Here is a 24,847-nt window from a genome sequence, read left to right as displayed (position 1 = left end):
TATATATATATATATATGAATGATAAACGATATAAATGAGATATATAACCAAAAATATTATGATAAAATTGAGAAATATTACATATAAATTATGACAGAACTTACATTTTTGTGTGAACTTTTCCTTTAACGGTCTTTGACAGACAGTGTTGTTCTCCTCAGGTGCATTATGAGTGGTGGCGCAGGATCCTGAAGTACTTCTGGATGTCTGTGGTGGTTTACACCATGCTTGTGCTCATCCTAATCTACACCTGTCAGTTTGAGAACGCCATCAATACCTGGTCCAGTATGACGGGCATGTCAGAAAAAGCGTGAGTTTTGAACATCCTAAATATGTTTGATCAGGTGGACTTACCACAAACCATACCGTAGTGAGCTGTTTGTTGAGTCAGCATCCTAACAGAACCTTATATTTGAGGCACAAAGCATATTGGTGTTGCCTTCGACTCTGACCAAAATAAAAGTGTTTTAAGTCATGATTCTCTGTTGCTCTCTCAGACTGGGGGACATCGGTCTGGAGAAGTACAGCCTCTCTGAGTTGTTCACCCGTATCTTCATCCCCACGTCCTTCCTGCTGGTCTGCATCCTGCACCTGCATTACTTCCATGACCGCTTCCTGCAGCTCACCGATCTCAAAGCCGTCATCAGCAAAGAGCAGAGCACCATTTACAGGTGAGAGACGCTTTCCCGCTAGTCACAGCTGATGCTACCAGGAAGTGTGGATGTGTGATGTCATTTTAGGTGAGGTCATGTGTCATAATATCTGAAATCTGATTAAACGAGTCACATTTGATGTCGTAACACAAATGCATAACTGTAACCACATCTCAAATCAACTATTTTCTTAGTGAAATAATTATAATAATAAAAAATAAATCAATAAATAATTATAATAATTATTATTATTGTTGTTGTTGTTATTTTGCGTAATAATAATTATTATTATTAAACATCAATACAAATATTTTATAATAATTGTTTGTTGATCATTATCTCTTGTGTTGCATTGCTTTAATTATGAATTGTAAACAGAAAATTAGTAGCAATTTTTTACTTGTAATAAAGGGGTTTGTTTTGTTTGTTTGTTGATCTTAATGCTTCATTTCTCACTAGCTTCTTTCATGATTGGTTTCTCTCTGTTGAATCTGCAGCAGTGTCATCTTAAATGCTGCCAATCATCATCATGCAAATCCATTTCTTATTTTAACCGATAATGTGCTCCCGTCTTTCCCCTGCCGTCCCTCACCTCACAGCTATACTAAAGTCAGTGGTCGTATCTATCTGATCGTGGATAGGTGGGTGACTGCTTGTCTTTCTCTGGCATCCATGGAAAAAACAACCAATGTTCACCTTTTCCCTGATTTCCCATAATCCCTCTTTCTTCTCACTTACTCCTGTTTGTCAGTACACTCTTTGCTCTCTTAATGATGTCACTTTTTTTAACGGCCCGCTAGATTCCTGGATAGATCAAAAAATGTATAAAGTCAATCTATGCGTCTTTTTCCACTGACTTGGTTTCCTGTCCAGAACTCAAACGTTTGCTTTAAATGTTACAGAAAGTCAACATGAAAATGCATTCAAAACAGTTTTATTTCCATAATCTGATGTTTTTTTCCCCCAATCAAAACAAATGTTCAATGAGTGACAAATGTGTGTGTATGTAAATCAGGTCCTGATTAATAAAATAAAAAGTTGACAAAATTATTTTTTGCCCTCATTGAATATTCATTTTCATTGGGAAATGGAAGGCTGTGTCTTTATTACATTTCAAAGGCACTAAAAGGCTGCGTTAACTATTGGTAAGATTTTAGAAAGGCTGCTTTACCTTCAACAAGAGCCTAAAATATTAACTAAATAAATGTTTGACTGTTTGTTCATTTTAACTAATAACCTGAATAGGGTCAGTGACATTAGCCGATAACAGTGTTATTTTAGTATTATTTCTATACTATTATAGCATATATTAACATTTTGAATTAGTTTTCAGTTTAATTTAATGTAGTTTTAATTGGAATGTAGTTGTTCTTTTTTCTTAGTTTTGGTTTTTGATATTTCTGTTTAGCTTTAATGCATTCTCTTTTTCTGTTTTAGTTGTTTTTTTTTTGTTTTGTTTTTTTTTGTCTTTCATCTAATATTTATTTTATTTTATTTAAAAAAATATATAGTTTTAGATTTATTTAACAGTAACAACACTGGCCAAAAGTTATTTCAGAGGTTGTCTGCGTTATTTACTTTGATCATTTTTATACTTTTTTTTTTGTATGTTTGTTTTTGAATAACATTTATGGCCACAAATGCGTATTAAAAAACGAAATAGGGTCGGTTTTGATTTCATGTTGACTTTAAACCTCTGCCTGCTCAAATGCATCCCAGAAAGTCCTACTTGAGCCGGTATATCCTGACGATAGTCCTGCTCTCAGACTCTGACAGGGAATGAATCTCCTCAGCATGTCTCTGAAATGCACGTCCTCTCCTCCTCAAAGAATCTCTCTGTCCCTCTTTCTCTGTCTCACCTTACAGTAATGTTCAATTGTGTGAAACTTTTCATTGCTTTGATTTCGTATATTTCCATTCTGTAAATTGCTTCAACAGCCTCAAGCAAAAAATCTCTTCTCCTCAGAGCAAGTAAGTGTGGTATTTGACATGAAACCTCATCATGCGAGCGTTTAAACCCTTCATAGCAGCGAGACCATCTGGAAGAGGCCATTGCCACTAAAATCTGACTGCTGAAATATTTGTTTGTTTTGGTTTGGTTTTTCAGTCACATGATTCACGTATGGCAGACACATGCATTGCTTCTTTACAATAATTATGCAATCCGGCTTGTTCCTTACGGATCTAATGCACACGGCATCCATGTTTTCCACCCAAACCCTGCCTGTGGAATCCTGATTCAAGGCACTAACATTTAAATAACTGCGTTTTATAACCCAAACTGAGCAGCATGTGATGTAAGTTCAGCGAAAATATGGGTGATTCATCATTTAGAGGAACTTTTCTCAGATTTTAAAGACAAAAATTTCTAGTTTTAATTCTAGTTTCACTGTGGTTCTTTAATTTATTCAAAATGTTATGAGTGTCAGAATGTTGAATTCGCCAGAATTTCTTTATTTTCTTTACAATCCCCCTACATTTTCTTAAGAACTTTTTGAATAAAATTAAAAATTAAATTGAATCAAATTCCTCAGCATGTCTCTGAAATGCACGTCCTCTCCTCCTCAAAGAATCTCTCTGTCCCTCTTTCTCTGTCTCACCTTACAGTAATGTTCAATTGTGTGAAACTTTTCATTGCTTTGATTTCGTATATTTCCATTCTGTAAATTGCTTCAACAGCCTCAAGCAAAAAATCTCTTCTCCTCAGAGCAAGTAAGTGTGGTATTTGACATGAAACCTCATCATGCGAGCGTTTAAACCCTTCATAGCAGCGAGACCATCTGGAAGAGGCCATTGCCACTAAAATCTGACTGCTGAAATATTTGTTTGTTTTGGTTTGGTTTTTCAGTCACATGATTCACGTATGGCAGACACATGCATTGCTTCTTTACAATAATTATGCAATCCGGCTTGTTCCTTACGGATCTAATGCACACGGCATCCATGTTTTCCACCCAAACCCTGCCTGTGGAATCCTGATTCAAGGCACTAACATTTAAATAACTGCGTTTTATAACCCAAACTGAGCAGCATGTGATGTAAGTTCAGCGAAAATATGGGTGATTCATCATTTAGAGGAACTTTTCTCAGATTTTAAAGACAAAAATTTCTAGTTTTAATTCTAGTTTCACTGTGGTTCTTTAATTTATTCAAAATGTTATGAGTGTCAGAATGTTGAATTCGCCAGAATTTCTTTATTTTCTTTACAATCCCCCTACATTTTCTTAAGAACTTTTTGAATAAAATTAAAAATTAAATTGAATCAAATTAAATTAAATTAAATTAAATGCATTTTTTTTTTTAATCAATAAAATAATTTACTTGGTATTCATAGGTACAATTTGCTTTTTCATTACAAATAGTTTGTTTTGTTTTTTTCTCATAGTGCTGTCATTACTGACATGCCAAGTATTTTATTACATTTTTCTAAAAAAAATTTCACAATGGAAAATAAAAGCAGAGTGATAGTTTGAGGAGCAGAAATATATTTAAATTTTTAGATTATTAATATAAATATATTTTTAAATAATCTCTAGCATATTGCTATTGCTCTCATAGCAAGCATTTTATTATTACATTTTTATAAAGTTTTTTTTTCATGATGGAAATGAAAAGCAGAGTGATAGTTTGACGAGCAGATGCATTTTAATTTTTAAATCCTTTTTAGTCTTTATTTGGAATCATTACCAAACTGGTTAGTATTCGAACATTTTTAATTAAAGAAGAAACAATGCATTTACTTGTATTAATTCAAAACAAATGTACAGCAGACGTGTTCTATTAGCATGCAAATCCAACTTTTTGGTCATAAGATCAGATCTTTATTCCAGGACATGTGATAAATGTTTTAAACTTAGATGGTGTACAGAAGTTTTTCAAGCTTTGAAGAAGTCAAAAGCGCCTCTATTTGAAGAGTCACTCATATGTCACATATATAATAATGTAAATGATGCTTCCTCTCCTAATGCAATCTTCCTGATCTGCAGACTGGCTCATCCTGATGGGAGTCTGGCCGATCTGACGATGAAGAGCATGTCTCCAGAGCCGCTGCTGAAGGAGGAGAAGGAGAAGGAGTCCATGAACGAGGTGCTGGTTGTGGACTGTGTGGACGAGGAGAAGAAGAAAGAGTCTCTGTCCATCCATTCAGCTCATCTGTCCAGTCAGGAGGACATTCAGCAGTTCAGCGCCGCCACAGATCCTGAACTGCCCTCAGAACAGAGCTCAGGTACTGCAGTCCAGTCTAAGTCTGGTATTGGGTAGTTTCGTTTATTCATTCCAGCACAGTATATCTTTTCTATACTTATGTATGGTTTTACATGGTCCTGTATGGATTTTATCCTGCTGTAGTCTAGTGTAGTTTACATTTATATATCAGTTTTACACATTTCTTATTATCTTTTATTCTGTATACAGTTGTTCTAATATGTATGTGGGTCAAAGACAGTAAGATGTCCGCATCAAAAGAAATGTACAAAAGTGATTTTATGTCCATAGAAAGCACATTAAATGTAAGTAAAGTGTCCACTTTAAAGGTTTCAAATAAGTTTTTGGAGGATAAAATGTCAAAATTTGGGTGAAATAATGTTACATTGTCATTCAGTGTAACACAATATTTATGTAAAAATTAAAACAACCTGCTTATTCTGACGTGTACATATTAAAACATATAAAAGAATAAGGGAGCATATTAAATTTTATTCTGTTTTAAATGAGTAAAAAAATTCTTACTGACAAATGGGCAAAACCTAGGATAGTGGCAAATTTTAAAAATGTAAAATTGCAACTAATTAGTATTTGGGGTGAAAGTAATTAGTCTTTTAATATGTCACAAATTGATTTTTGTTGTAAATATGCCTGACAAGATTGTTACACTGAATGACATTTTAGTGGGTCTCTTCTGTAAATCAGGGGAAAATGTATGATATTTATTTTTTGCTCAGAAACAAACTTTTTCATTTTTGGGGGGGAAAAACAACAACAATTTAAAGCAGTATTACACTTATTGTTTTTATGATTAAACCCTTTTTCATCTTTGACCCATGCATATATATTTATATGTTTATTTACTTAATGATTTCAGGCTCCTATGAAAATAACATTGAACACTTGAATTTTTTTTTTTAATTAAGACAACCAATAACGGACTAATAACCCTTTCATTACCATAAAAGTGAAATTACTGAACCTCATTTCAAAGAAAAAATCTTACTTAGAGGCTTATAGGTGTGTGCATATACAGTATATATACAGTATATATATTTTAAATATACATTTTTTTGTGTGTGTGTTTTACACCAAGCATATACAATATACAATATAAAACATTGTTAATCCAGTAAAGAGAGCATTACATTCAATTGATTTCAAATCCTCTGAAGCATGAAACTATTGGATAGTTCTGCAGTTCACATTTTTCTTCATTTTTTAAATGCATTTATACAGTGGGTACGGAAAAACTTGTTGCATCTTTCCCAAAAAGACTCATGGCTGTATTAGATCAAAAGGGTGCTTCTACTAAATACTGAGCAAAGGGTCTGAATACTTAGGACCATGTGATATTTCAGTTTTTCTTTTTTAATAAATCTGCAAAAATGTCAACGATTCTGTGTTTTTCTGTCAATATGGGGTGCTGTGTGTACATTAATGAGGAAAAAAATTAACTTAAATGATTTTAGCAAATGGCTGCAATATAACAAAGAGTGAAAAAATTGAAGGGGGTCTGAATACTTTCCGTACCCACTGTATGTGTCTGTTCAACGTTAAAGTACTTAGTGACTTTACTGTATTTTGTCTCAGATACAGTCTGTTTAGTATTTTGGTCTTAGATTGTGTCTCTTGTGTTCATAACATGTAAACCAAAGAAATCAAGCTTCAGGTGTCAGATCTCTCCTCACTTCTGTTTCAGACCTTAAGAATAAATGGCATTTGGTGGTGGACCGGCTCACGGTCCTGTTCCTCAAGTTCCTGGAGTACTTCCATAAGCTGAAGCTCTTCATCTGGTGGCTGCTGGAGATGCACATCATCAAAATCGTGTCCACTTACATCGTCCTGCTGTCTGTCAAAGAGGTAGAAGCTCACACTTGAGGTTATGGTACAGTAATCTGAAGGTGTTTCTGTTTCTCACGTGTGTCTCTTGCAGGTCTCGCTCCTGAACTATGTGTTTTTGATCTCATGGGCGTTTGCACTGCCGTATAAGCAGTTTCGAGTTCTCGCTTCTAGCGTTTGCACCATGTGGACGTGTGTCATCATCATCTGCAAGTTGTTTTATCAGCTAGAGACCATCGAACCCAGCAACTACTCAAGTATTTGTACTATGGTGGGTTTCTTTACTCATCAAATGAGTTTGTCGTTATTCAGATGGGATTCGTTTACATTTAATGAAAAACGCTTGTCATTTCAAGCCCATCCATATTTAGTTCGGCTGTATCAGAAGAGCAGATTTGCTGGTTCTTGTGTTTAATCATGTGATTGTGGTCTCTGTAGCCATCCAACTACACAGAAGAGCAAATGATGGACATGAATCATTCTCTACTGTACCGGAAGCCCGTGGATCCTGCAAACTGGGTCGGCCTGGAGAAGTTTGAAGAACCTGTACTGCCCAACCTGAGGGTGAGGAGACATGATCAATATTTTCTGGGAAATATGAGTTTTCTTAATAATGTATGGCACCAAACTAGCCTCTACTGAGTGCCAACTTCATGTTTTATGCTAAATGTGCAACCTATTATTATTATGCCTACAAGTATACCTATTATTACCTATTATGCCCTATTATAATATTTAATACCGTCTAAGATTACATAAATTTAAAGCTGCATTCCGTAACTTTTTTTTTTTGGTGAAAAATTATACAAAATCAATTATTGGGCAAGTACATATACGATCAGTGTTCAAATCTCCTTACCTTAGCCCGATTCACAACGGTAATGCCGAGTTCACACTGCGTGATTTTCAAACTCGTCGGATCGCCGTTGTTTTCACACTGCGTGATTATCTGGGGTAGCATTCAGTTGCTGCTGTGTTCACATTGCACGATGGATCGGCGACAGGGAGTTTCACTGCAAAAAATGCTTTTCTAGTTTAGGTCTTTTGTCTTGTTTCCAGCCAAAATATCTAAAAATTCTTACATCAAGAAGGATTTTCTAGACAAGTAAAAATTATTGTCTTGTTTTCAGAAAAAACAAGTCAAAATTAAGTGAGTTTTTGCTTGAAACAAGCAAAATAATCTGCCAATGGGGTAAGAAAAATAATCTTGTTTCAAACAGAAAAGACACACTGGTGTGTTGACTGAAAGCCCACACATGCAGGTTTCAAACAGAGACAGACTGCAGCTTTAATGTTTATTGCTAGAAAATCACACAAATCAGGGTTTTAGTTGTAGTTAATCATCCCATATTTTAGTAGCAAGTTGGCACAATTGGCAAATACAGTAAGTATAAAACAAATCCAAAAGCACATGTATTATTTAATGTATCCTCTTGAGGTGGAGAGTCTTTCTTTTCTGAATGAAGCATTTCATTGATGAAGTGATTGACTTTCTGATGTACAGAGCTCGTTTACATTCATCTTCTCGCTCTTCTCTTTCTTTCTCAGAATAACTTGTTGATGTTGGCCATCTTGGCATTTGAAGTCACCATTTACAGACATCAGGAGTTTTTCCGTCTGAGAAACAAACTCTCTCCTCCTCCCTCTCGGACCATCTTTCACGACATCACCCGGCAACACCTCGACAACAGCATCATCAACTGCGCCAAATACTTCATCAACTACTTCTTCTATAAGTTTGGTTTAGAGGTGCATTTCATTTCTTTCTTTCTTTCTTTCTTTCTTTCTATCTATCTATCTATCTATCTATCTATCTATCGTTCTATCGTTCTGTCTATCTATCTATCTATCTATCTATCTATCTATTTATCTGTCTATCTGTCTGTCTATCTATCTATCTATCTATCTATCTATCTATCTATCCTATCGTTCGTTCTATCGTTCGTTCTATCAATCTCTTTATCGTTCTATCTTGTTCCGGTGTGGTGGCAGGTGTGCTTCCTGTTGGCAATCAATGTGATGGGTCAGCGGATGGATTTCTACTCCATGCTGCACGGTTTGGCTCTGGCTGTGGTGATGTACAGACGCCGGAGGAAAGCCATCGCTGAGATCTGGCCCAAATACTGCTGCTTCCTGGCCTGCATGATCACCTTCCAGTATTTCATCTGCATTGGAATCCCACCGTCTGCTTGTAAAGGTATGTTACTTTATGCCTTTTCACATGTCTTACTTATTAATCACAGATTCCCATTTTCTCAGTGATATTGATGCAGAAACTCAGGGGTGTAAAAAGTACTCAAAAATGTTGAAAGTAATGTGTGGACACACACCCGGAGCAGTGGGCAGCCATTTGTGCTGCAGAGCTTGGGTAGCAATTGCTCAAAGGCACCTCAGTCGTGGGAATTGAAGGTGGATTGAAGGTGTTCATTCACTCTCCCCACCGATATTTCCTGCCGGTACTGAGAATCGAACTTGCAACCTTCTATTAGGCCACAGCTAGCAGCTGAAATGGGTACTGCAGTCCAAATACAAAATACTGGAGAAAGTCTTTTCTCCTGCTCCCTCCTCCTCAGACCTGACGCTCACTCGGGTTGCCAGGTTGAGGACATGCAACAGGGGCGAAGCACGAGTGACAACAGAAGGTGATGAGTCTTACACTGTAAGCTGATATGTTAATTTATCCGCCTCTTAATATGCCTCTGGACATAGAGCTTTTTATTTCGATGCTGAGGCTTTTTGGGTCGGGTAGAATTAGCGATCTCTGACCCAGTTCATTTGCTGGCTTTCATGGCTGTGTTTTCCGCCAACTGGCAACCCGGGGTTTCAAAATACTATTGGGTAAAATGGCAGTGGGCAGAATTTTTGGAGAAACATATGTGAACGTAGCATGTTTCCTTAATATCTGCCAATATATCATGGTATTTTGTGCTTTAGTACAGTCAGAAAACATACAGCACCTTTATGGTAGGTTTAAGACAAGTGGTATACAATTAAAACATACAATATTGACTTCTAAAGCCACTTTTTGTCATATTGACTTCTACAGAAACACATCGTATAACCTCAGAGTTCATAAAATGTCTTAAAGGGTTTATACATGCTGTTTTTTATTGATTTTTTTGTTTAAATTATATGCTTGCTTACAGAACCATATTGTTGATCAGCTAGACTAAATAAAATTGTAAAAGTAAAAAGTATAGTTTTTTCAAAGCATGCAAATACATGTACAAGACTTGGATATGTGTGACATCATTGTGCAGTGACAGATCATGTGAAGCACATCTGACTTTGAAAAATAGTACTGAACATTCTGATTGAAACGTCTGTGGAGTGACTGAAATGCAAGTATATTTACTTCTGGCATATCATAACATCTGTATGTTTGTATGAGTTTTGCGTTTTTCCAGTGATCTAGAATGTTTATTTCTCTAAGCTTGTCTTTCTAGATTATCCCTGGAGGTTTTCTGAATCCATGATGGATTCTGACATCATTAAATGGCTTTTCCTTCCTGATTTCCACACTCAACCCAACTCCTTGTTCCTCGTCTGTGAGTTCTTCCTCAGAAATATTCAGCATTGCTTATATGTGTTGCCATTTAACATTAGAGGTTGTTCTGCTCAGCAGGAGATGTGAACATGAAACGGTGGTCAAACTTAATCAGTCCTCTTAGACTTGCAGGGTCAGACTTTTGACCGTCAGTATAAGGTCTGGTCCATTTCGGTCCAGGTTTTTCTGACCCACATGCAAACTGACCGACCACATTTCTATTTTTTAACGTGACATTTAGAGAGCGGGTAAATATGAAATTGACCGCAGGGAATCACAGCGTCAGTCTCTGACAGACAAGATACGAATGTATATCTGTCTGAAAGTATTAAATTAAGTCATTTTTTGTTAGTTTATTAAATTATTACAATATTTGATTTATTATGGTTTACATTTTTTGTTTTAGTGTTATTTCATTTTCAGCCATAATACAGAAAATTGCTTATAGTTAAATTATAACATTATTGTATTTAGTATGGTTTACATTTTTTTATTTTAGTTCTATTTTATTTTTGAACCATAATACAGAAAATGACTTGAACTGCCACAATCAATACATCTTAGGAGTTATTTTATTTTATTTTATTCTATTTTATTTTATGTCATATCATGTCATGTCTAAAAGTAATAAATAATGTCTTTTTCAGTTAGTTTATTAAATTATCACAATATTTTGTTGTTTTACATTGTTTTATTTTAGTTATATTTTATTTTTAGCCATAATGCAGAAAACACATTGCACTGTAGCAGTCAACACATTGTCTTAAGAGTTATTAATTAAATTGAAAACATTTTATTTTTTATTTTATTTTATTTTAAGAAAAATAGTAAAAAAAAATAAATGAATTGTGTGAAGCCATCCAATATTTTTTTTGCGAATGTATCAGACGGTGTGTGACTGCCTTCAGCAGTCAGTAGACATGCAAAAATACCACCAGCCTCTTGGTCCTCCATGTTGACCCTTAAATTGGTTTCCTCTCTCCTCTGTCTGATGTAGATGATTTCATGCTGCTGCTGTGTGCGTCGCTGCAGAGGCAGGTGTTTGAAGACGAAAACAAAGCGGCCGTTCGTCTGATGGCGGGAGATAACGTAGAGATCTGCCGAGACCTGGACGCAGCGTCCTTCAGCGTTCACAACCCTGTACCGGACTTCATTCACTGCAGGTACACACAACACACATGCTTAACTTACAGCTTCATGATTGAACACTGATATGTCATCAGAGAACTGTGGATTTTTAGCAGGTTAAAACTTGTGGAAAAACTACAATTGATTAATAATGTTTCAGTGGATCAGTGGGGAATCTTGAAGCGAGTCTCAATTCAAAGCCAGTTAGATTAAAATAGATTAGATTATAAAAGTTGTATAATATAATAATTAATTAACAGCAACAACAACAATAATAATTATTATTTTTATTTAATTTTTAGGTGTTTTAGGCTAGCTGTTGATTACCGAATAATCAGATGCAACTTTGCAAATTTCCTCTTTCAGACAGAAAAAAGAATAAAGGACAAATAAATCAAGAACATATGTACAGTAAGTACAGTATGTAAATAAGTAAATAACAATTTTTTCAGATATTGTTTTAATTGGAATAATCAAATGCAACTTAACTAATTAAAAAATTCTCCTTCAGACAGAATGAAAAATAAATAAAGGATAAATAAATCAAGTAAGTAAATAAATACATTTCAGATATTTCAATTAGACTGATCAAATGCAACTTGGATAAATAAATCAAGTTAAATGAATAAAGTAAATACATACTTTCCAATGTTGTTTTATTTGAAATAATCAAATGCAACTTAGAAAATTTACATTTTCTCTTTCAGACAAAGTATAAATAAATCAAATAAACAAGTAAATATGTAAATATTTTTTTCATAAATGTCTTATGAAACATTGTCACATCAGCAAACTCTGTCATCTCAGATCAGCAGTCTTTTTGAAAAAGCCCTTCTTCTGGTTGCTTGTCGCTGCCTGCTGCTGTCAGTGTGAACGCCTCTGTATTTTCTGATGACTGGGTTGAGGAGCAGTTTATTTAGGTCTTTGAATGTCAGTCACTCTACTGTACGTGATCCTCTTTCTCCTTCTCTTTCCAAGAATTTCCACAGATCATATTGCAGAAAGAAGGGAAAAATCCATAAGGCACCATCACACGCTCTCTTTTCTCTCTCTGTCTGAGCTCTAACCCAATAAGTAGCTTTTAAGTACGGACTGATCTTTTATCTACAAGGTGATTGATTTTAGGGGAGGAAGCTGCTGCTTGTTGTGGTCCATCAATGCAGGTCCATATCACAACATCTCAGCTTTTCATCAGAGCTCTTAGCACAGGCCTGTGGCTAAACACAGCGTCCAGCCGTGAAGCCAGGAGGATGTACTTTAACCTTTGGAGTGGCGGGTCTAAAGTGCATTTCAAAGCATGTGTGAGCTGTTAGCGTGCAAGAAAATAAGCAGCGCGTCCATATACATGTGAAGGAATCGCTCCGGGTATCGATCCGCTCATTATAATTATGCCTGTCAGAATGTCTGATACTATATAGGAAATGAAGCAGAACATTTAAATAAATGATGGCTGCATTCACATTTGCATACTTCTGTTGTGCACTTAAAAATCAAGTGTGTCATTTTTTCACTGTTAAAATGTTTTCTTCTCTGCTAGTTTTATTTAACTAATTAACTTATTACAATATTTTATTAATGATGTTTTATTTTCAATCATAATGCCGATAAATACTTAAACATTGTACATTATTTTATATTTATATTTTTTATATTTATATTTATGTAAAGTTGTCATATGACGTTGCTAAAAAAGAACGTGTATTTGTGTGTAATGAAATGTGTTTATGCGGTTTAAAGTTAAAAAAACACATTCTTTTCCACATACTGTACATTATTGTTTCTCCTCTATGCCCCGCCTTTCTAAAACGCGTCGATTTTTACAAAGCTCATCGGTCTGAAAAGCGAGGTGTGCTCTGATTGGCCAGCTATCCAGTACGTTGTGATTGGCCGAAAACCTCAAGCATGTGACGGAAATGTTATGCTTCTACCATATTGTGATGCCGTGTCCCGGCCGGAGCGACGAGACAAAACCAATAAAACCCATTATAAACGAGGCATTTGTTGCATCCAGTGGGGACATAATTACGGATTATAATGACTTATACTGTCTTTTTACGCGTTGCGTTGCATCGCGCTGCGTAAACATAAAACCATGTCTGCATTTGTGATCGGAGAAATGACAAACAACAAGTGCTACTCTACACTGCCCAAAACTCACGTTTGAATCATCAGTGGCAAATTCTTTAAATATGAAAACGTACTTACAGGCTGTGAGTCAGCATTATTTGTCAGAACACCGGCATTGTAGTCTACTCTCCCAGGAAACAGTTCTCGTCCTCCGTAAATTGCGTTGCACACATCTGAATATTTGGGTTGAAGTGTTCTGGAACAGTGTTGTAAATACAACTTAACCACTGATTTCTAGTTGTGTCCTCTTTTGGAAGACCAAACAAAGTAGTTTCGCTTTCATAACGAAACACACAGTGACTCTAGACATGGCGGTGGCGGCAACAATACTACAGCGAGAATCAAAGTTACGCCTTCTTTCTTTGCGTGAAGATTTGGCCGGTGTTATGCAAATCTTCCCACACAGTGACGTAAACATGTGGGGGCGTGTTTAAACGTGGCGCTTTAGGAAGGCGTGGATGAATCTTAACTTTTATAAAGAATATAACCCTCTTTGGGTTTGAGACTTTAGTCTTTGCAACTTTAGGGCTCTTATCTATTCACAAACAGCTTGTAACACTCCAAAGAGAAAGGCAAACTTGAAATCGCATCATATGACCCCTTTAAAGCCTTTATTTTATATGCTCTACATTTGTCATATAATCGTCATATAAAATGTTTTAGTAACTGTTAAAATACTTTCTCCAATGCTGGGTTTTTAATTACTGTAAGTCAAATAGTTTATTCTGAATAACCGGCTATCGGCATCAGCTGAGAAATGTAGTGTCAGTGCATCACGTTTGGAGAGATAATTAGACAGATGTCAGTTAAAGGTTGCTCTCATGTTAATGTTATTTCCTTCTCTCAGGTCGTACCTGGACATGCTGAAGGTGATCATGTTTAGCTACCTGTTCTGGTTCGTCCTGACCATCATCTTCATCACGGGCACAACTCGGATCAGCATCTTCTGCATGGGTTACCTGGTGGCGTGTTTTTACTTTCTGCTCTTCGGTGGCGATCTCTTGCTCAAGCCAATCAAGAAGATCCTCCGTTACTGGGATTTCCTCATAGCTTACAATGTTTTCGTCATCACAATGAAGAACGTGTTTGCTGTGAGTGTCCAATACCTTAAAGAAATGCATACATTTACAGTTTTCAGTTATTTATTTATTTATTGTGTAGATAAATAATAAGAACATCCGAAGTCAGCATATTTTATTCTTTTTTTTTTTTTTTTTTTTTTTTTTTTACAGTATGTACACTACATTTAGCATCTAATTATCATATGAAGTTTTAATATCGGTGAATAAAAAAAAATGACATCAGTAAAACATTTTTAATTACATATTATATATTATTTTTTTTTGTTTAAACATGAATCATGCTTTAAAGTTGACTGCGCTACATTTTGAAAGCAATAAGCATATTTGGAGGCAAATTTAAATATTTAAATATTAATCACGTCAGCTACCAAAAATCATGACTAATCATGATTAATTATTTTACATACTCTACATGCACAGTAGCATTTAATTATCATATGAAGTAGTGTTTTAGTAAAGTTGAATAAAATAAAAATGTGACTTCAATGAAGCATCTTTGTTACATATTATGTAGTATTTAATAAACAAAATTACATCAATGAAATGTCTTTATTTTATTTAGTTAAAATGGGAATCAAATTCTTTAAAATTATGAAAGCAAGAAACATATTTGGAGGCAAATTGCAGTGAATTAAATATTTAGGATTTATTGTGTTAACTATTAAAACTATTAAGATTAATCATGATTAATTATTTTAATCTCTTGAAGGGGCTAATAAATGCATAAGCAGAGAAAATGAGTGAAGTAATAAATTAAAAGATGAGTAAATAACATGCAGGTTTTTTTCTTCATTTTTTCACAGATTTTGGCGTGTGGTTATATCAAGCATTTGGTGAAGAATAGCTGCTGGTTGGTTCAGCTGCTCAGTCTTTCCTGCACCATAAAAGAATACAAAGCTCTAGAAGGTAAAGAAGGGTTGCATTTCGCCAACATTCTGGTTTCTAATCTTTGTTATGTTATATACACATATTGTGAATTGAAAAAAAGTAGGCAGCCTATTTGTGTGCTTTCAAAGACACCAGAGCATCTGTCTTTCACAAAAAAAGGTGGTGCATTGCGATGAACCGAAGTGCTGTCCACAAACTATTTATTACAAATATATTTCAATATAAAAATATCTGATGACTTTAAATGTTTTTCGTGTGTCTTCAGGCGTGTCCGTAAAAGAATGTGAAGTGCCGAAGGACGAGGCCGGAATCATCTGGGACAGCATCTGCTTCACGTTCCTCCTGCTGCAGAGACGCGTTTTCATGAGCTACTACTTCCTGCATGTGGTCGCAGACATCCGCGCCGGACAGATTCTCGCATCTCGGTACCACATGTTTACATACGTTTACACAGATTGGTTTTCATGTTTACTTTTAAAGGGGTCATCCGATGCTACATGCACTTTTACAAGTCGTTTAAACTGAAATGTGTGTTGGCAGTGTGTGTACACAACCACCCTATAATGATAAAAATCCACCCAGTGTTTTTTTTTTATCTACTAAAATCTTTACCCCTTTCTCAAATCGAGCCGATCTCAGATGCACACACAGACAGGCCCCTCCCACGATAGTTTGATTGACAGTAGCGATCGTCCTCTTTTGGAAGGCCAACCAAAGTAGTTTCGCTTTCACAATGAAACACAGCGCCTTCATGACATGGTGGCGGCGGCAACAACAATACGACAGCGAGAATAAAAGTTACGCCTTCTTTCTTTGCGTGAACATTTGGGCAGCGTTATGCAAATCTTCCCACATCGTGACGTAGACATGTGGGGGCGTGTTAGAACGAGGCGTTTTAGGTAGGCGTGGTTGACTCTTAACTTTTATAAAGAATATCTCTTTGGATTTGAGACTTTAGTCTTTGCAACTTTACAGATCTTCTTTATGCACCAAGAGCTTGTAACACTCCAAAGAGAAAGGAAAAATTGAAATCGCATCATATGACCCCTTTAATGAATCTTTGCAAATCGCCTTTCCTAATAATGTGCTAATTAGCAAGTTTCACGATGAATGCGGCTAAAGTAAACAGTTCCTCAGAGAGCGGCTCAGAAGAGAGGGGTGGGGTCAGCAGAGCTCATTAACATTTAAAGGAAAATGCTACAAAACGGCTTGCTCTGAAAAGAGCTGTTTTTGACAGGGTAAAAAAGGTGTTTTTTACACTACCATTGAGAAATTTTAACCAAACTATGTTACAGACTTTTCATTAAGACCCTAAAGAATCATATAAACTTGTGATAAATGGGCATCCGATGACCCCTTTAAGTTTTTGTTTGAGGGATAATTTTATATTTGCAGTTTGAAGAACATTTCTATGGAAACTTATTTCTGCCTTGTCTTTTTATCTCACAATTCAGACTTTTTTCCTTATAATTCTGAGAAAAAATGTCAGAATTGGGAGATTAAAACCTTGCCATTGTGAGGAAAAATGTTGGAATTGCCAGATGTTCTCCCAGAATTCTGAGAAATAAAGTCAGAATTGTGGAATGTAAATTCAGAATTACAAGATATAAACTCGCAATTGTGAGAAAAAGACATCAGAATTGTGAGATATAAACTGTTTTAAGAAAAGTCTGAATTGTGAGATGTAAACAATTCTTAGAAAAAAGTATGAAATGCGAGATGTAAACTCAGAATTCGGAGAGAAAAAAGGGTCGAAATTATGAGATGTAACCTCAGAATTCTAAAGGAAAAAAGTCAGAAATTGGAAGTAAAAAAAATGCAACTTGCAAAAAACTTTTTTATATTTTTATTCCACAGCAGAAAAAAGCTTCATTATATTTCAAATATAAGAACACTTGATTTTTAAGTATGGACTAAGAACATAAATGTGTCATTTATAGCATGTAGTAGAGTGAGTCTAAATATCAGTCCAGTCCAATATAGTTGAGTATTGTCTGTCTGTCTGTCAGAGGAGCAGAGCTGTTTCAGGCCAGCATTGTGAAGGCTGTGAGAGCTCGTCTGGAGGAGGAGAAGAGATCCATGGAGCAGCTGAAGAGACAGTGAGAAACATCCTTTCATTCATGTGCCGTGATCTTTGTATTTGTCTTTAGTGTTTCTTGATTTCATGAGTTATGTGAAATAGTGTAGTGTAGTTTTTTTAACTAACACTTTTATTCAGCAAGAATGCATTAAATTTATCAAAAGTGACAGTAAAAATATTTATAATGTAACAAAAGATTCTATTTCAAATAAATGCTGTTCTTTTGAGCTTTCTGTTCATCAAAGAATCCTGAAAAAAATGTTTAAAATGTTTTCAATATTGAAAATAATCAGAAATGTTTCTTGAGCAACAAATCAGCATATTAGAATGATTTCTGAAGATCATGTGACACTGAAGACTGGAGTAATGATGCTGAAAATTCAGCTTTGATCACAGGAATACATTACATTTGACAATATATTACAATAGAAAACAGTTATTTTAAATTAGGATAATTTTTCACAATATTACTGTTCTTACTGTATTTATGATCAAGGCTTGATGAGCAGAAGAGACTTCTTTTTACATTAAAACATCCCAGACTTTTAAACAGTAGCATATATTACAACAATGGACATGGGATATTTAATTGGATTATTATTATGTGTGCTGTGAATGATTTCTCTCACTACCATGAATGCATTCATTTAGGATGGATCATATTAAGACGCGACAGCAGAAGTTCAAGAGAGGAAAGGAGAAGATGCTCAGTATGGCTCAGGAGTCTGGAGACGAGCAGAAACTCATCCAGCCCGACGACAACGATGATGATGATGGTATGATGTAGATCTCGACAGTAGGAGAGTGTAATAGTGATAAAATAGTGTCCTTTCTTAGGAACTTCACCAACAGAACAGTAAAAAAAACATGTTTAGCGTTCTTATATGTATGTATTTAACTGCATATTATTCACATTTTCCATAAAGCAACCAGGAAAAGGTTTCATTTCCAATATCACCGTCACCTCTGACGTGCTTTCATTAACACTCTGACATTTCATTTGCAGAGAGAAAGAAAAACAAGGTGCAAAAAAAGCAGTGGTGGAGGCCTTGGGTTGACCATGCGTCCAGTAGGTTCCTCATACCTTCCTCTGATCTCACTGATCCTTGTGTCCTTGACCAGAAGTCAGAGGATTCCCATACTGCTCCTGGGCTCCGTCAGACTGTCAGACTCCATCCAGACCTCAGACTTTTCTACATCTATTTAAGGCCGTCTGCCTTATGAATGTACAAACAGTATTAAGTACCAGTGGTAGATACTTTAAAGCAGGCATTTCATCAGGAATCACATGTTCCTTGATCTTTTAAAGTGTAAAACTAAATTATGACTTATTCTATTCTGAATTATTCTAAAAATGACATTGATTTGATGCCTTAAATAGATCTATACAGCTGCTGGAGGAAAAGCTGAATGTCTGGATGTTCTGGTTTGTTGTCATGTGACCGTACACTCTTAAAAATGCTGGGTTGTTTCAACCCAACTTTGGGTCAAATATGGACAAACCCAACTTTTGGGTTAAAAATTTAATTTTAAATTTGAACCCAACAGCTGGGTTAGTCCATATTTGACCCAAAGTTGTGTTGAAACAACCCAGCATTTTTAAGAGTGTATGAGCAGGTGAACGGAGACGTACAGTAGAGAATCACTCTGCTTATTAAAGTCCTCTAGAAACACTGTCGTAGAAAAGAGAGAGAGATTTATACCATATAATAATATAATATAAGAATCAATGTGAGCAGCTTTGGTTTTATAAGAGTAATTCATCCATAAATGAAAATGCTGTTTGTTTGTTTTTTTTCTTCAATGGAATGTTTTAAGGAGTTATTTAGCAGAATGTTCATGGTGCTCTTTTTTTTGCAATGAAAGTCAATGTTTTATGTTTTTTTTTTTTTTTTACAAAATTAATACTTTTATTCAGAAAGGGTGCATTAAATTGATCAAAAGTGATAGCAAAGACATTTATAATGTTACAAATGATTTCTATTTCAAATAAATGCTGCATCTTTGAACTTTCTGTTCATCAAAGAATCCTGAAAAAAAAAAAAAATGTATCATGGTTTCCACAAAAATATGAAGCAGCACGACTATTTTCAACATTCTGAAAATTCAGCTTTGACATGACAGGAATAAATTATATTTTAAATTATATTCAAATAGAAAACAGTTCTTTTAAATTGTAATAATATTCCACAATTTTATACTGTTTTTACTATATTTTTATTCAAATAAATGAAGCCTCAGTAAGCAAGAGAGACTTCTTTCACAAACTTTAAAAACATCTTACCGACCCTGATCATTTGAACAGCGGAATAAACAGAATAATACGCAGATTACAAGGCAAAATAATTCTTCAGTAAGCTGGAAAACTTTGCCAAATCAACTTTCATAGGGTTCCAGGGGGAAGAATCGTTTGAGTTACTAGAGGGTCAGTAAATGTTCATTTTTGGGTGAAATAACTTTATAAACGAGATGTTTATGGTCCCTCTCTTTATCTCCTTATCAGAAAAGAAAGTGCTCAACAGAAAAGCATCAAAAAGCAAAAGAAATACCGTCAAACTCTACGGTGTGAAATGAGTGAGATGGTATTTACTTTGTCTTCTTTGATGAGCTGATCTCAGTTATCAGCGTGATACTGAAGCACATAAGATCTGACTGTAAACCTTCTTTAAACATCAATATCTGTTTTATATAGTGATTAGAATACTGACTATTAAGGAAAACCTGCCATACACAAACATACTGTGGTGGTACCATGGTACAGTGATTGTATCAGACGGTAATACCATGGTATATGATTGAATATGGTTGCCATATTCATTTACTATGGTATTTACATGTACTGCAAAGACTACCATAGTATTATTATCATGATCCTGTCCAAAAAGCCATGGTATTACTGTGGTACCATGTCTGAAAACCATGGTATCACCATTGTAGGTTTTTTTTTTTTAATGAGAGACACTAATCACTATAGAAAATGTGATCTTTTTTGGAGATTTTTAGGGCCGTAATTTGGTTTTGTAAATCTCAGGCCCTCAAATAAGTGTTGAAATGTTTTCCCAGCATCCTCCCTGTCCTCCCCCTCCATTGCAGCTCTTCTGTTCAAGGACACAAGGCAGTTTCCTTCTCCAAATCCTGTTTTTCTATGCGATTGTGAAACTGCACACACACTGCACACTGTTTCTGAGCTGTCAGATAACAAACTAACCCAACTAGAGATACAAAATGAGTGTAGTTTTATTTTCATTTTGTTGTTTTCGTTTTTTGATAATTGCTGTTTTATTGAAATACTGTAGTATAAAAAAAGCATAAAATGGGAAATGCACGATTTAATCTTCTACAGTTTTATTGTTTGTTTGTTGTGGTACTGCTTTAGAAATCTGTTATGCCTTATGAACTTAGTTTAACTGTTGTTGTTTTTTTTAGATTTAGAGATTCAGGTAAGTTTGGTCACAAGATTCATTGGGATTTTCTCAGGTGCTGTGTAGGGATGTGCAAAAACTTTCAAAATGTTTTCAGCCTTCATTTTATTTATATATATGACCCTGGACCACAAAACCAGTCTTAAGTGTCAATTTTTCGAAATTGACATTTATACATCATCTGAAAGCTGATAAATAATCTTTCCATTGCTGTATGGTTTGTTAGGATAGGACAATATTTGGCAGAGATTCAACTATCTGAAAATCTGGAATCTGAGGGTGCAAAAAAATCTAAATATTGAGAAAATCGCCTTTAAAGTTGTCCAAATTAAGTTCTTAGCAATGCATATTACTAATCAAAAATTAAGTTTTGATATATTTACGGTAGGAAATTTACAAAATATCTTCATGGAACATGATCTTTACTTAATATCCTAATGATTTTTTGGCATAAAAGAAAAATCTATAATTTTGACCCATACAATGTATTTTTGACTATTGCTACAAATATACCCCAGCGACTTAAGACTGCTTTTGTGCTCCATGGTCACATATATGAATAATCAAAAACGTGTTATTCTCTTGTTCCGATTTGATGTCCTTGTTCTTGCTCAACGCTCTCCTCCGTTCCTCTCTCAGTGGTTAGAAGTGGTGATTATTACCTGTTTGAAACTGACAGTGAAGAGGAGGAGGAAGAGGAGGAGAAGAAAGATGAAGAACAGCCCAAGAGATCAGCCTTCCAGGTGAGTGAACCGCTGCTGGTCGGATTGAACTTCTCTGGAGTCAAACTTGTTTAAACTTCTAACTTCACAAGTTTGCATATGTGTTTTCTGTTTTGTATGTTTTTGATACATCAGGCTTTTACTGTATGATATAGTGAGAATATGGATCAAAAATATGTCATTTGGTGCAGATGCTGATATTTATATGGACAAAAAGCAAAAAGTATGAAATTCTGGTGCTTGTAAATTAATGAGATCTTTATAACAGTATAACAGACTACTTACTTAATGATGTAAATATCAGTTGTCATTCTATATCTCCCAATATGTCTTAGTAAGATGATATTTAAATGCTTTGATCAAAACTCTGTCTTTTCAAAATATATAAAGCAATACAATGATGACTGAGAGATGAACAAATAAACGTTCCTCAAAAGCCTGATGATCAATTTGAGACTCAAGTTTTAACATGACTTTTATGGAGAATCAAGTAAATTGTAAAGTGTTCATCTTGAAAAATCGCTAACAATATCAAAGTTATTCTTATGTTTACTTTATAAAAATCAGTAAAGATTTGACCGCAAAAGACACGTGAAGCTCGAGCTGAAGGTGATCGTTTGTACAATTACACTAAAAGAGCTTTATGGCTCCAATACGCATGGAGTAGATTGTGTGAGGGGTTTTTTTAGCAAATATTTTACATTACTTAGAAATTTGCATATCAAATGTGATACTGTAGGTTTTATATAGAGTTAAGAAGTTTCTCCTAGAGGAAATTGTTATTGCTCAGATGTTGCCCTGATGTAGTAAAGATGAAACAATGTTTGCAAACACCATTTTACATCAGAGTAAAAAATAAAATTCAGTGGGGAAAAACTGTAGGACAGAACTTGATTGAAAAATGGGCATTGTCACAGATGTTTTGCCTAAAATTTAAAATAAACACAAATAGAGTCAATAGTTGTCATCAGTAAGAGCATAGAGCTACAAATGAATGAGCTCAGGTCATTTGATGAGAAAAGTTCATGTTGAGATCTCTGACTTTTGATAGCAGGCGTTATATCTTCACAAATCTGAGCACATTGAGCCACTGTTGAGATCTCTTCTGAAACTCTAGAGGAGACACATGAGATTACTGGGGTCTTTTTCTCAGGAGAAACATCTGAGAAGCTGGAGACTTCAGCTGATCAAAGTCTCCTGTTGATCTCCGTTTAATCTCATTGCTGTTTAGGAGGAACCGTTGAAATATTAAAGAGATTTCATTTGTGATTTTTCTTTCCTACACTGAAAAAAAAAAATGGTGTAGAAACAATTTTCACTCAGACATTGTTAGTAAACAAAGAAGTTGCCAGTAACACATTGAATTAAATGTGAAATTTTGAAGTAGAAATACTTTCTTGCAAAACATACTCTAATAATCGTTATTTACAACTTTGGTCAAAAACCAATCAAATACCAACATCCATCATTTGTGCATCTTCTTCTCTTAAAATAATTCCAACATTTCACAATGTTGTTTCCCAGAGCATCTGTTGCGTTGGTTTATCCATCTGTTTTTGTTCATGTGTTGTGTCGTATAGTGCTGTAACTGTCTGAAGGGCTTCAGGACACTGATGCTGTGATTTTCTCCTGGTTTTTCTCCTCTCAGCAAGCGATCAGAAAGTTTGCTTCGGCCCTCGTGGCTTTACCCAGATCTGTCATTAAACTGCCCAAAACTGTTCTGCAGTATTTAATCAGGGCGGCCAAGGTACCACCGCGGGGAACGTGTCATCTGTGTTTCCATCTCTGTGTTTGTTGATGGTGTTTTATTGTAAGATTTCCATTCCATGTTGTTCCAATTGTGTAATTTGTAAAAATATGAAATGGTAAAATATAACTCCTTCAAGGATGCATGGAATGGAAATGATTTCGGAGTGTTTTTCATTGTTTCATGTCGTGTTTTTTTGGGACGGTACTTTTATTTTAAGTAATTTCGTTGTGTCTTTTCTGTTTATTTACTTTAAAGGTTTTTTTATTTGCTTGTAAATGATGTGATTTGCTCCACTGTATTTGAGAAATGACCACAAAAAAAAAACATCAAACCATTTTACACTCAGCATTCACACTGAGTGTGAATCATTCTGATATTAGTGGAGCAGAAAACATTTACTGTCTTTCCATTTTCTTGTGTAACCTGGATTCAAAGAACTCAGTCCAATAACTGAATAAATACACCTCAATATAAATGTATATACAACTCAAAGATTTGGAAAATTTGTATGGAAAACAGTTGTTTGTATTCAGTGTGGGTATTGTGTGGTGGATGTGCTTGTTTATCCAGTTTCAGTCAAATTCAGCCTTCTCAGGGGTTAAAATACAAATTCATGGTCTAAAACAAAAATGCAATGTATGTGTGTTGTGGGCAAATTTGAATCATGAGTTAAATTTCAACTGGCTTCCTGAAATGGCTGAATGTGCGACATGTTTATGTGTTGACATCCACGTGCAACACTATATTTAAACACTGCATTAATAAATTAATTCAAATTGATGCTCTGTAGTTTGTGTACCACACCTGGATTGCTGACTCTAAAGCAGCCCTGAAAGAAAGAGGCAAAGGGAGGCGTCATTTCTGGAAGCGATACGGCCGCAGACGTAGAAAAGACAAGAAAGAAGGTATGGCAGCCTTTAAAGGGGTCATATGATGTTGCTAAAAATAACATTATTTTGTGTATTTGGTGTAATGAAATGTGTTTATGCGGTTTAAAGTTCCAAAAACACATTATTTTCCACATACTGTACATTATTGTTTCTCCTCTATGCCCCGCCTTTCTGAAACGCATCGATTTTTACAAAGCTCATCGTTCTGAAAAGCGAGGTGTGCTCTGATTGGCCAGCTATCCAGTGCGTTGTGATTGGCCGAATACCTCAAGCATGTGACGGAAATAGAGTGAGGAACAGCCGGCGGGCTTGAGAACGGCGCGGCTGGCGGATTTGACGAAGGAGCATCCGGCGGGCTTGCGGCAACCACATGTGACGACCCCGGGCTGGGCTCCTCTTCGTCCACAGTGAAAGCCGATCCGGCGATCGACAGAGCGAAGTTGATGTATTTCCTCAGCGACCAGCACGGATCAGATCCAGGCATGACGAAGCAGATATCGTCCTCTTTTGGA

At 35.4% G+C, this 24,847-nt stretch overlaps 1 protein-coding gene across 1 annotated transcript in view; it reads left to right on the top strand.

Annotated features, from left to right (window-relative positions):
• LOC107687923 (piezo-type mechanosensitive ion channel component 2-like) overlaps positions 1 to 24,847 on the top strand; it is a 91,512-nt gene that overhangs the window by 47,067 nt on the left and 19,598 nt on the right. Inside the window, 19 exon segments of the mRNA XM_016485412.1 lie at positions 163 to 311; positions 499 to 672; positions 1,254 to 1,295; positions 4,641 to 4,879; positions 6,560 to 6,720; positions 6,794 to 6,970; positions 7,138 to 7,263; positions 8,248 to 8,448; positions 8,692 to 8,896; positions 10,146 to 10,247; positions 11,244 to 11,409; positions 14,349 to 14,592; positions 15,387 to 15,489; positions 15,752 to 15,896; positions 17,481 to 17,570; positions 18,203 to 18,327; positions 18,558 to 18,620; positions 21,613 to 21,716; positions 24,236 to 24,355. Coding sequence (XP_016340898.1) covers positions 163 to 311; positions 499 to 672; positions 1,254 to 1,295; positions 4,641 to 4,879; positions 6,560 to 6,720; positions 6,794 to 6,970; positions 7,138 to 7,263; positions 8,248 to 8,448; positions 8,692 to 8,896; positions 10,146 to 10,247; positions 11,244 to 11,409; positions 14,349 to 14,592; positions 15,387 to 15,489; positions 15,752 to 15,896; positions 17,481 to 17,570; positions 18,203 to 18,327; positions 18,558 to 18,620; positions 21,613 to 21,716; positions 24,236 to 24,355 — 2,736 coding nt within the window.

The sequence above is a fragment of the Sinocyclocheilus anshuiensis genome, unplaced genomic scaffold, assembly GCF_001515605.1.
Source record: "Sinocyclocheilus anshuiensis isolate Anshui unplaced genomic scaffold, SAMN03320099.WGS_v1.1 scaffold293, whole genome shotgun sequence".
NCBI classification, from domain to species: Eukaryota; Metazoa; Chordata; class Actinopteri; order Cypriniformes; family Cyprinidae; genus Sinocyclocheilus; species Sinocyclocheilus anshuiensis.
The sequence above is the reverse complement of the archived record's forward strand: the minus strand, read 5'-3'. Positions and strand labels throughout refer to the sequence as shown.